At 35.9% G+C, this 12,852-nt stretch overlaps 1 protein-coding gene across 1 annotated transcript in view; it reads right to left on the bottom strand.

The window, feature by feature from the left end:
* Window positions 1-611: 611 nt before the first annotated feature.
* The window catches only part of FANCB (Fanconi anemia complementation group B), a 26,177-nt gene continuing 13,936 nt past the window's right edge, over window positions 612-12,852 (bottom strand). The window contains exons 5-10 of the mRNA XM_014455729.2: window positions 11,604-11,696; window positions 5,082-5,210; window positions 3,748-3,914; window positions 2,356-2,789; window positions 2,001-2,238; window positions 612-1,470 (exon numbers count right to left, since the gene is read on the bottom strand). Of these exons, the coding sequence (XP_014311215.1) occupies window positions 1,059-1,470; window positions 2,001-2,238; window positions 2,356-2,789; window positions 3,748-3,914; window positions 5,082-5,210; window positions 11,604-11,696 (1,473 nt within the window). The 3' untranslated portion in view covers window positions 612-1,058. The remainder of the gene's footprint in view (window positions 1,471-2,000; window positions 2,239-2,355; window positions 2,790-3,747; window positions 3,915-5,081; window positions 5,211-11,603; window positions 11,697-12,852) is intronic.

The following is a 12,852-nucleotide window of genomic DNA, read 5'->3' as shown; positions in this document are numbered from 1 at the left end:
TGGCTTAAAGGCATTTTTAATTAAAAAAAAAATAAAACAGTGGCCTGTAGGTATTCTTAACCTTTTGAAAGAGAGATGCTTTTTAGAGAAATGGCCTAAAATTTTCACATTCTTATAAACTTAAACAATTTAGAGAAACTTTCTAATAAAATTTAAATGAACAAGGGTCCAAACATTTTCATTTTAATGATCTCACCCAGACAGTCCACCATTTAAATTCCCATAAGAGGTTGGTCTTTAGACAACTTGTGAATCCTGACAACTCTGACTGTTTGAAGTTAATTCATATAGCTAGATTTTATTAAGCAGAATACAATAAAAGAACTATTTAAGTTTTTAAAAAAGATTTAGAGCAAAATACTGTTAAAGCACTTCTGTCTTCTCTCAAGTGGTAACTCTAAGGCAGGATTTCTCAACCTCTGAATTACGGGATGGATAATTCTTTTTTAAAAAATATATTTTTACTGATTTCAGAGAGGAAGGGAGAGGGAGCGAAAGATAGAAACATCAATGATGAGAGAGAATCATGGATTGGCTGCCCCCTGCATGCCCCACAGTGGGGATCGAGCCCACAACCCGGGCATGTGCCCTGATCAGGAATCAAACCCCGACCTCCTGGTTCATAGGTCGACGCTCAATCACTGAGCCACACCAGCCGGGAAAGAATCATTCTTTCTAGGGGAGTTCATCTGTGCACACTAGGATATTTAGCAGCATCGCTGGCTCCTACCTACCAGATGTGAATAGCACCCCTGCATCAGCCTCCCCACTGTCCACTCCTTTTGACAATTAAAAAAAGTTGTCTGCACACAAGCTAAATGCTTCTGGGCAGGGAAGGTGAGGAAAGCGGGGAGAAGGTTGGAGGGAGGCAAAATGGCTCCAGTTCAAGAAGTGCTGCCCTACGGCTTGATATTTTGTGCATCATCAAAACCTGATTCTACAAAAAGCCTCACTTTTAATTTTTACAAAGGAGGCATATAATGTGAAATAAAACCAAGTGAAATCAAACTATTCTGGCAGGGAAAATATTTTAAAATATAATCAAACTGAGATTATAATTACTGACCACTCAATGTCTGTGCAGTGAGGTCTGATTTCAACTGAACCTCAGCTAATTGCAAAGTCAGTTCTCTATAAAGGGCACCACTCACTTTTAGGTCCATCCCCAACGTTTGCTTTTCTCTCTGAAGTTCTTCTCTGTAGGGCTGGATGTTTTCTTTGCTGTCTGATAAAACAGTCAGAACACCACTACTATTTTCTTTGCTTGCTTCACAGCTCTGCACCAAGTTGTTTTCAACCTTAACTAAGGCAGAAGCAAGAGAACCAAGGATAACCAATTCCTTCTCCAAAGTTAATGCCAAATGATCACTTAGGAAATCCTCACTTCCTGATTTTAGATTTTTCAAGGAACAGTTTATAGGGAGAACTCTGGTGAGATTACGAAGGCACTGAAACAAAACTGATTGATTCCTGGAAATAAAAAAAAAAACCACAATATTACAAAACTCAGACAATACAAAGCAGTTGTGTGCAACATATTATAGTAATCAATTAATATTCATGTATAAATATTCTAGCAATGAATAGAACCAATAATGCATGCATGTGATCATTGATAGAATTCAGACTGTAGCAATATAAAATACATATCCTACACCAAGTCATTTAATACTCATGAGGTTGCTTCCTAATTAATTTTTTCTCTGAGTAGTAAGATCAATATTATATATTTTTTTAAATGTCAATGAGGGGGAGAGGAAAGGGAAAAATCTTAAAATAATTATTAGGCCCAATTCAACCAAAAATAAAAAAGGCAAAAATAAACAAAATTTAAACAGCTATAGTTTTTATATGAGGCCACCAGCCCATTCATGCCAAACCAGGCAATGACCCGGACATGTCCCACAATGGCACAGAATTCTACCATGGGGATTCCTGTTGGACCACACATTCACCACATACTAAGTTTGGTGGACCAATTCCAATTTGATGTGCATTACCTGGAATAGATTATTAAAATCCCTTCAAACGGTGTCCTTTGTTGCCAGTGGAAGAGTGTCCCATACAAATTTTCTGACCCTTTACAAAAGCAAATTTCTGGAAATTTTTTGATTACTTCACATTCCATGTGTTCCAAGAGCCATGTCTTCATTGAAGTCAGGGCATATCTGGCTGATGTAATTTGGAAGCAAGTTTTTTGCAATGTTGCAAGAAGTGCAAAGAGATCTTCCATTTGTTCTACAAGAAAAACACGTCACAAGCTTTTTCATTAAATTCTATTATCGAATAAAGAAGAGTTCTTAAAATTTTCTGATTCAATTTGGTATATGATTAAAAAGTACCAACAAAAATTACCTATAGGTTTCTTCGGAAAGGTCACTAGGTATTTCCCACTTGAAAAATCTTCTAGACTTAAAAAAAGTCTGCCACATGGAAAAAAACGATGTTCAGAAGAGTTACCATTTTCTCTCTCCCTAATTTGCAGCAGCACAATGCAAGATACCTGACTGAGTGCTAAAAGTGGCGAAAGAGATGTTACGGCAGTAACTATCTGAACACACTCTTTCTCAGATGATTGTCCACAAACAAAGCTCTCTTCATCCTCTTCCTGAATATCAACAGTCAATTTGATTCTTTTTGCCTCTGGTCCTTTTTCATATGGCACTGAGAAGGGTGCTGAAAAAGAGTCCCTACTCAACTTGATCACCCTATTTTGACACTTAATAAGCCGAAAGCTGGAGCTATGAGGTTCATCCATTAACAACGATAAAGTCACCTGGTTCAGAGGCCTGTAAAACATCCAGAGTTTAGTTTAGTCTACAAGTTCATTCTTTAAAATTAAATAGATGATTAAATGCCATACAAACAACAACACATTTTATTCTCTCCTTTCCTAGGAAACATAACTTCAAATGTAAAATGTATCAGAAAATTAGGTGTAAAAGCCAAATACATTTTTAAAAATCCTATAATTAATACCTCTCTTAAAATAAGAAAGCAAAAACATTGTAAATATGCTGGACTTTAGGAAAGTAACTTTTTAATGGGAAAAAAATGGTAAAATTAATGCCTGGTAAGCCTCCCACTCCCCACTTTCCTTTAAACAAGAAAAAAATACTAATTCTTTTAAAAAACTTTATTTTGGCAATAATTTAGAATGCAAATATTTCTAAAGTAAAAACTGCATTTCATACTCCCCTAAATTACTTAAATAAAATCTGCTTTTAAATACAGAATATTGTTGCCTGGCTGGTGTGGGTCAGTGGTTGAGTGTCCACCCAGGAACAAAATGATCGCTGGTTCAATTCCCGATCAAGGGCACATGCCTGAGTTGCGGGCTCGATCAGGAAGGAGCCAATTGATGATGTTCTTCTCTCACTGATATTTCTGTCTATCCCTCTCCCTTCCTCTCTGTAAAAATCCATAAAAACATATAAAACATAAATAAATATATATAGAACATTATTTATCCCTCAGTAATGATAATTTTGGGGATATACTATTATTAAAATTAATTTCACCTGTTTCTATTTACATTTTTTAATATGGCTACTAGAACACTGAAAATTACATATGTGGCTTGCATTATTTCTGTTGGACAGTGCTGTTCTAGAACATTAAGATAACAGTATCAGGCATGAGTGGGGAGATGGAGGGGTACTGTGGGGATAAGGACACATATGTAATAACTTAATCAATAAAGAAATTTTTAAAAAAGATAACAGTATCATGTTAGAATTTACTTACAGCTTCAAAGAAGATGTGGTTTTCACTCCAACAACCAAACTATCATCTATTACACGATACCATGTCTTCTCTACTAGCTGTTTTGAATCTTGAGAATTGCCTGGTAAGTTCTTATCACAAGTATGAACATGATTTTCTTCTTCACCACAAAGAGTAACAAGACATTCCTTATAGAAAAGCATGTTTAAGTAACTAATTACAAAAAAAACCTACCAAATGTACCCAAACTAAAAAGAGTGTAAATTATTTTAAAACAAATTATGTGTATTTATAGATGATACCTAATTCACTGAAATAAAACATATATATATATATATATATATATATATATATATATATAATTAGCTATTTACTCAGATTAAGAAGCATGGCCTGATTAGAAACAAGACAAGGTATCCAACACAGAAGGGATATAAACCTGGAGTCCATCTTGAAAATAATCAGACAATGTAACATGATGGGTCTTTGTTATGTTTCTTATACTCACAGAATCATATTTTGGACCCAAATCCTCATATTTCTAGGACTGAAATACAGACCACTATAAGAATGGTCAACCCTAAAGAGGGTCAGAGCAAAGCACTGCCCAGCTTTTCTTGATTTATTTGTAATTTTGTTATACTGTCCTCTGCGTGGAACTAATGTGCATAAATACTATTTTTATGAAGTCTAAGCAGTTTTTGCTAACTTTCTACATTACTGTACATGCATAAATAACTAAAAGGTACTAAAGAGATTCAGATGATGGTCAACCCCAAAGAAAATGACAGTAAAATGATAAAAAGCAGACATAAGGGCTAAAAAATCAGAGCAATTTAGGGACATTAATTAGAGAAATAAATATCCTTAAAAATGAACCATGCAAGAGACTAAAAGAACAACAATTATACTAATGATAAAATTGTGTCATTAATACAAGCTTAAATAATGTTTAGCAATTTTGCTTAAGAAGTCAGAAAATATATAATTCAATTAGGAGTAATTTCTATTCAAACTATACAAATAAAAGAGTTTTGTTAAATATTTTTTAAACAAAAGGACTTATTCCCCCAAGGTTCCTGGTAACTGAGATTTTGATATCCTACTGAATAAGAATAACTTGCAAATTGGTAAAATACTGGCTTCTTAATTGCATATTTTTCAATAACATAAAAGCCTACCATTAATAATCCCTGCCACTTTGCTTCTTGATCCATTGCATATTTCTATCATATTCTAATTTCCATTTCAAATAATTATTCTGTAATAGTGTCAACAATAAAAATAAAGTTAAATAAATAACTCAATAGGTTTTAATTAATAAAATGATAAAATGGTCACATGATTAATTTTACCTCCTCTGCAATTGATGTACTACATTCTTTTCCTTGAAGCAAGTTCATTAAAGCTTTGTAAGATTTTAAGATAACTTTTTCCTTAAGCAAAAGATGCTTCTGAACTTCCTGAATAGAAGCCAAACCAACCTGTAAAGTAGAAAGAAAAATCATTGCCAGAGACATAGTTTCATATGAAAACTGACATACCATTAATTCAGAAAGTGCTCTCTCCAAATCTGCATATTAATTTATTTTTCTATAGAAAAGCAGAGAATACTTCTCAGAGCAAAACTATTTTACTTGTAAATTTTAAATCTCTAATGACAAAAGAAAACACAGCAAGTAACTGCAATAAATTGTACATATCAAATTGAGAGAATGCCAATGTATTAGCACTAGTTTCACTACTGAGTTTAGTAATCAATATGACTATGAGTAAGTCCGATAAATATGAATAAAAAACAAAGCCTATCAACACTCCTACCCCCACAAGGAAATTGTTTTTCTTGTGAAATAATTTCTGTTTCAGAAACCAAAAGACATAATTATAAACAGAAATAGTCACTTTTAATTTGATACTATTTGAAATCCTCTATTCATATAACCTTTATTTAAAAAATTAAAGATAACACATTAACAGCCTCCAAACTGTCACACGTTTATTTTTGTGCTAATAAACTCAGTACTAGATTGACTCTTAACTACTGGGGGGGAAAATTGGCTCTGAATTAGGCATAGAACAATCCATTCCTTTTATTGTACCAGATAAATAGATTTCAGCATAAAACATGAAATACATTTTGTTACTGAAAATTTAAAGCGTCATGTCATTGAACTGATAGAAACTGTTTCATTTCAGATTGATATCTGAGACTGTTTAAGTATTAATCCAGTTTTTAATATAAATGTTTTTCTAGATTGAAAACACACAATGCATCCTGTTTTATAATTACTTTCTTTTAAATTTCATCTTAAGGCAGGTACATTCTTTCTTCGTATCAATGAATAGCCGTTGGAGAATGAAGATTGAGTCATATTTTACCTCACCATGCAAAATATGTAAAGTATCTAGCTAATATTTTAAAAACTTCATCTGCTGACCTAATTCTGTGGGCTCCATATCATTCACACTCCATCACTCATTTGCTGAGTAATTTGTAATTTACGGGAAGAAAGAGGTGCCCATCAGAGGTGGAGCAAATCTGAGACTGCTGAAGAGGGAGGGAATGAAGAGAGGAATATGTGGTCAGGCTGGAAATAAGGGCCCTCTCAGAAATGATCCTGTTCTCTCTTCCCTACTCCCCTCAACATGCCCTCTGCTTCAGGACTAAATGGTAAATCACTAGACTACTCAAATATTTTATTATGAAGTTTTGTTATAAAACTATTGAAAATAAGCATATGGTTAGAAATTTAAATAACATAAAAGTACATCTCACCTTCCCTTCATACACCCTTAATTCCATTTGTGCAGCCAACAGAGTGTTTACCTTTGCAGAATTTTTCCATGTAGCATATGTTAAGGAATGCTTTCCTTCTCCTCCCCACAAACAAAACCATATATAGGAGCATACTACACTGCATGATAGCGAACCTTGTTTTTTTTGTTCTTTTTACTCCAATCTCGCTCATGCATACAGAAGAGTACATAATACAGAGAACATTTTACAGACTAATGAAGTTAACACCCATGTAACAACACCCAAGTCAAAACGTAGCACTCCAGCTGTCCATGGGCCCTTTTTCTCCACTGGAGGCAGCATTACCCTGACCCTTTACTTCTGAACTTTTTATAAGTGGAATCATTCTGTATGTATTAGGTTTAAATGTCATCCATTTGTCACTAGTAGCTGTGGTTCATGCCTTTCATTGCTCTATAATATGCCATCATATGACTACACTAGCTTACTTCTCTAGTCTGCTGTTGATGGACATCTGGGTTATGTCCAGATGTGGTGTATTACAATGTTGCTGTGAACATTCCTATATATGTGCACAAGTTTCTCCAAGGTCCTGCTCTCCCCAATTCCCTTCCACACCTCTGCCTCTCCTACTAGTATCAATGTGCTTTCTTCTTTACTTCTCTAGTTGTGGGACTTCCATTCAGCCAGCTTTCAGGCAGTTCTTATTTGTATTTTAGTTGTAATTTTGATGTGGTTGTGGGAGGCGGTGAGTATTGGCATTTACACTGCCATCTTGGTTCTCCTCAGAATAAATATTTATATTAAGAAAATTAATCCTCTGTTCTATGTTATAGTTTCTTAACACATAATTTGTCTTTTATTTATTTTACTTTGTTCTGAGTAGAAAAGTTTTAAATGTAATCAATCTTTTCCTTTATGGTTCTATGTCCACTATGATATTTTATTTATCTATTGTTCACCTTCATATCTAGCACGTGTTCAGTAAGCAGTTGGTGAATTCACTTTAATAATTAAAGTAGTTCCAAATAATTTTAAAATGGCCTGCAATGTATAAATATTTACTATCTAGCCTTTTACAGAAAAGTTTGCCAGGGATAGAGGAAAATGTTAAATAATATCATAAGGAAATAGACAAATCCAAAAGGAGGAGCACCTCACCTGGCCTGCTCATTGGTATTATTTTAAAAATAAGGGAGGAGGCATTATATTAAATAAAAAGATCAATGAGAGTTATAATAATCAGATGGAAGTGTAAACTTTGATTGAATCCTGAAAATAATAACTATAAAAAACATTTTTGTCCTGGCCGGTGTGGTTCAGTTGGTTGGAGCATCACCCCATATACTGAAAGTTTCCAGGTTCAATTCCCTATCAGGTCACATACCTAGGTTTAGAGTTCAACTCCTGGTGAGGGCACCTATGGAAGGCAACCAATAGATGCCTCTCTCTCTCTCTCTCTTTCCCCTCTCTAAAATGAATAAGCATATCCTCAGGTGAGGATTTAAAAACAACATTTTTGTGGCAGTTAAAGACATCTGAATATGGACTGAACAGTGAATATGATTAAGGGATTTTTATTGATTTTCTAAGTGCAATAATGGTATTTTGGTTACCTAAGAGAATGTCCTTAATTTTAGGAGATTCTTGCTAAAATATGTAAGAGTGAAGTAGTATAATATTTGCAACTTTCAAATGATTCTGCAAAAATGTACACATACAGGTACACAATCACAAATAGATGAGGCAAATATGATTTTTTCAACAGGAACAATAGTTGAACCAATGTGGGAACTACAGAGATAATCACTATACTATTCTTTGAACATGTCTGTATATTTGAAAATTTTTACAAATGGAAAAGGGCAAGTTACAAAGGAACATCTTATAATCACATTTCCATATAATCATTTAAAAAACCTGCAAGAATATCCATACCAAAGTGTTAAAATTGATTATATCTCAGTAATAGAATCAAAGGTAATTGTTAGTTTCTTTATAACATTTGTTTGCACAGTCTAAGTATTTTACAGGGAGTATGAATTACCTTCAGACAATAGGAAAAATTCTTTTTTTTAGAGAGCTCTGTATGGAAAACTTCAGGGTGAACTGTCCATGTTTGGAACATGTTATGATTTATCATATTTGCTGCTCCTTAAAAAGAGATAATGTAGTACACTAATCCTACAGACCAGAAAGAACTATCTTTAAAAGTGAGTTTCTTGGTGGGAACAGAGAAGATGGCGGCGTAGGTAAACACCTGTACTCACAGCCTCCCACAACCACAGCAGAATTACAACTAAAATACAGAACAACCATCATCCAGAGCTGCTGGAAAGCTGGCTAAATGGAAGTCCTACAATTAGAGAAGTAAAGAATAAAGCACATTGATACTGGAAGGAGGTGCGGAGGCGGGGAATGGGCTGGTCTGGCACCCATGTGTGCCACTTTTTTATCGGGAGGGAGAGCATATCTGTGGAGGCCGCCCAGAGGAGCAAGGGGTCCCAGCTCCACATCAGACCCCCAGCCCAGGCTCCCAGGGCTGGGAAAAGAAGTCCCTATGGGCAGTAAGAACTACGGGCTATAAAAACCAGTGCAGATTGGGGTTCAGTGACACAGAGGCTGCTGGAGACCCAGCTGTTCCTCATAAAAGCTGGGCACCACGAACTGAACTTACGAGGTCCTGCTTCCTCTGAGCTCCGGCGCCAGGGCGAGGCTTTGGGGGACACAGACACATGCAAGGAGGAACTGGACTGACTGGCATCAGGGCAGGAACTCGGGGGCGGATTTCTCCCAGATGAAGGTGCTCACGGGGATCACTGTTCCTATGCTGGGACCTCCCCAGTCAGTCACAGGGCTGACTGGCAGCCATTTCTGTTTGCTCTGCCCTGGTGAGTCCCTAAGACCTTACCTCATCCAATTCACAACCCCACCTAAGATGTGTGCAGTGGCTTTTGCATATGAATGGCCTGTCCTTGCTCAGGCTAGGGTCTCTCAAGTAAGCTGCAGCTGGGTCAGGGAGCTCCAAACCTTTCAATAGAGGGCCAAGACCCAGCACCGTCCCCACCCTGCCTTGCTTTGTGGCTGGGCCTCATCTGGGCACTTCCAGACCCAATGCAAAGAGGAGGAATCTGCAGCTCTTGTTATAGTTCCTGCTGGGTAGCCCCAGGCAGTGGCTGACTTTGCAACTCCCTGGAGACCCAAGAGACAGTGTACCCAGTGGTCAGTGTGAGACCATCCAGATTACAACTCTACATATCCATAAGCGACACACTCAAGGGGCAGACTCAGTGAGCACCAAAGCCCCATTAAGCAAGTCCTGCTCCACAGGGGTGTCTCCTGCACAGCAGCTCTCCTACTGTAGTCGCAGCTGGTCCCCACAGCCAATTGACCTGGAGGTCAATTCCTCCCAGTGACACCAACAGCAATAAAGTCTCAACTACAACAAGACTGTGCTCACAGCCCACAGAGTGGTGCACCTAGAGCATCCAGCTCAGGGGAATGGGGAGGCTGAGCCACTGGGCCCTATAGAACACCTACCTCACAAGGCCACTCTACCAACTCAAGGAGACATAGCAGCTCTACCCAATACATAGAAATAAACACAGGGAAGCAGCCAAAATGCAGAGACAAAGAAACATGACATAGCAGCTCTACCCAATACATAGAAATAAACACAGGGAGGCAGCCAAAATGCAGAGACAAAGAAACATGTCACAAATGAAATAAATGAAAGAAAGTAAAGTCAAAACCACGGTTATAAGGTTACTCAAGAATCTTCTAGAAACCTCAAAAAAAAATGGAGAAGGACCAGTTGCAGATTAAGCATACACTGATTGAAATAAAGAATAATATACAGGGATTCAATGGTAGAGTGGAGGGTTCTAAGAATCAAGTCAAAGATTTGAAATATGAAGAAGTAAAAAACACCCAACTGGAAAAGCAAAAAGAAAAAAGAAGCCAACAATATGAAGATAGTGTAAGGAGCCTCTGGGACAACTTCAAAAGTACCAACATCCAAATTATGGGGGTGCCAGAAGAAGAGAGAGAGAGCAAGATATTGAAAACCTATTTGAAGACATAAGGATAGAAAACTTCCCCTACCTGGTGAAAGAAATAGACTTACAAGTCCAGGAAGCGCAGAGAACCCCAAACAAAAGGAATCCAAAGAGGACCACACCAAGACACATCATAATTAAAATGCCAAGGGCAAAAGACAAAGGGAGAATCTTAAAAGCAGCAATAGAAAAGCAGTTAAGTTACCCACAGGGAATGCCCATAGGACTATCAGCTGATTTCTCAACAGAAACTATGCAGGCCAGAAGGGAGTGGCAAGAAATATTCAAAGTGATAAATACCAAGGACCTACAACCAAGATTACTCTACCCAGCAAAGCTATCATTTAAAATTGTAGGTCAGATAAAGAGCTTCACAGACAAGAACAAGCTAAAGGAGTTCATCACCACCAAACCAGTATTATATGAAATGCTGAAGGGAATTCTTTAATAAGAGGAAGAAGAAGAAGAAAAAGATAAACAAAATATGAACAACAAAATGGCAACAAATACATACCTATCAACAATTGAATCTAAAAATCAAAATAAACAAATAAGAAATCTAATGAACAAAATAAACTGGTGAATAAAATAGAATCAGAGGCATGGAAATGGAGGGGTGGGGCGCGGGCAGAGATTAAACAAAGATCTTATGTGCATATATGCATTACCTATGGACACAAACAATAGGGTGGCAAAGTCCTGGGGCAGGGCAGGAACCGGGTAGAGGAGGGCAATGGGGGGGGAAAAGAGAGACATCTGTAATAATCTCAACTATAAAGAATTTCAAAAAGCCAAAAAAAAGTGAGTTTCTTATATTTTATCTTATGAAGTTTATTAAATATACATAATCTTACTACAAAAAGGTATGATTTTTAGATGCTACATTTATAAATAATGTAATAGCTTTTACAGAGGTATAGAAAAGGTAAAGATCCTTTAAATACTGTGTTTTCCAATGACTGAGTTATTTATATTTTAAAGAACTTTCTTTCTTTATTCTTTTTCATTTAAAATAGCACTGATCCAAAAAAGAAAAGCACAAAGCAAACATAGACACTAACTTTCACTCTTCTTTCCAGAGCTGGAATCACCAAATAACGATTATCTTCTTTGTCTTCAAATACGTCACCTTTATTGCAATCCAATGTTTGACTCTAATAAATAAATAAATATACTGAAACTGAAATTTTGAAATTGAAAATTCATAATATTAACAACATGCAATTAAAGTTTATCCAATCAGAGGACAATTTTCTATGTTAGATACTATTATATAAAAGACAAAATATATATTTTCCCCATCTTTTTGTAACCAGAAAAAATTATAATTATTATTACCGCCCATGTAACAGTTGTATACTGCTTCAAAAAGTATCAGCTTACTAGATTTTTATAAAATCCCACAACTAGAGAAAATAAGAGTTACCCTCATTTTACTAATGAAAAAAACTGAGGCTCAGAGGCATTTTATATAGATCTGAAACTTCAGGTGTATCATTTCCCTTATGCCTCAAATCTTAAGATATTATCAACTGTTGCTTCTTTGAATAAAGCCGTTACACTTCATGTTATCCTTTAATTAATCCAATATTATCATGTTATTGATATAAAAGGATTTTCAGAAGCAATAAGTTAATTTACAGTATTTTTATCATTTGACTGACCACCAGATATACTATAGTCAAAAGCACAGTAAATCTGTATTGTGCAAACATCATAGAGTGCAGTTACACAAACGTAGGTGGTATAGCCTACTACTTACCTAGGCATCTGTTGAAAGGACAGTCAATGCATACAATCATTTATCATGTAACATTTCGGTCAACAACGGACCACATATACAACTATGGTCCCATAAGATTATAAAATGAACATGAAAGTTTTCTATCACCTAGTGACACTGGACACATCATAACATTGTAGGACAACACATTACTCACATATTTTTGGTGATACAGCGTAAATAAATCAAATGCACTGCCAGTCATATAAACATATAGGCACATGTACATGTATAGTACATACATTTATATCTAGTACATAACACTTGATAATGATAATAAACTGTCACTAGTTTATAGATTTACTATATTAGAATTTTTATTGTACTCTTTCTACTTATACAAACGTTTGTTGTAAAATAGTATGCCTTATTACACCAGCAGTAGCCTCATATATCTCATGTTTACCACATCTCTTGATTGCATTGTTATGCTTGACTTAATATCATGTTGTTTTATAAACTTAGTATAGCCTAAGTATACAGTGTTTCTAAGGTCTACAGTAGTGTCCTAGGCCTTCACATTTACT

Source organism: Myotis lucifugus, unplaced genomic scaffold, assembly GCF_000147115.1.
Source record: "Myotis lucifugus unplaced genomic scaffold, Myoluc2.0 scaffold_49, whole genome shotgun sequence".
Lineage (NCBI taxonomy): Eukaryota > Metazoa > Chordata > Mammalia > Chiroptera > Vespertilionidae > Myotis > Myotis lucifugus.
Note: the sequence above shows the minus strand (reverse complement) of the source record. Positions and strands in the feature narration are given on the sequence as shown.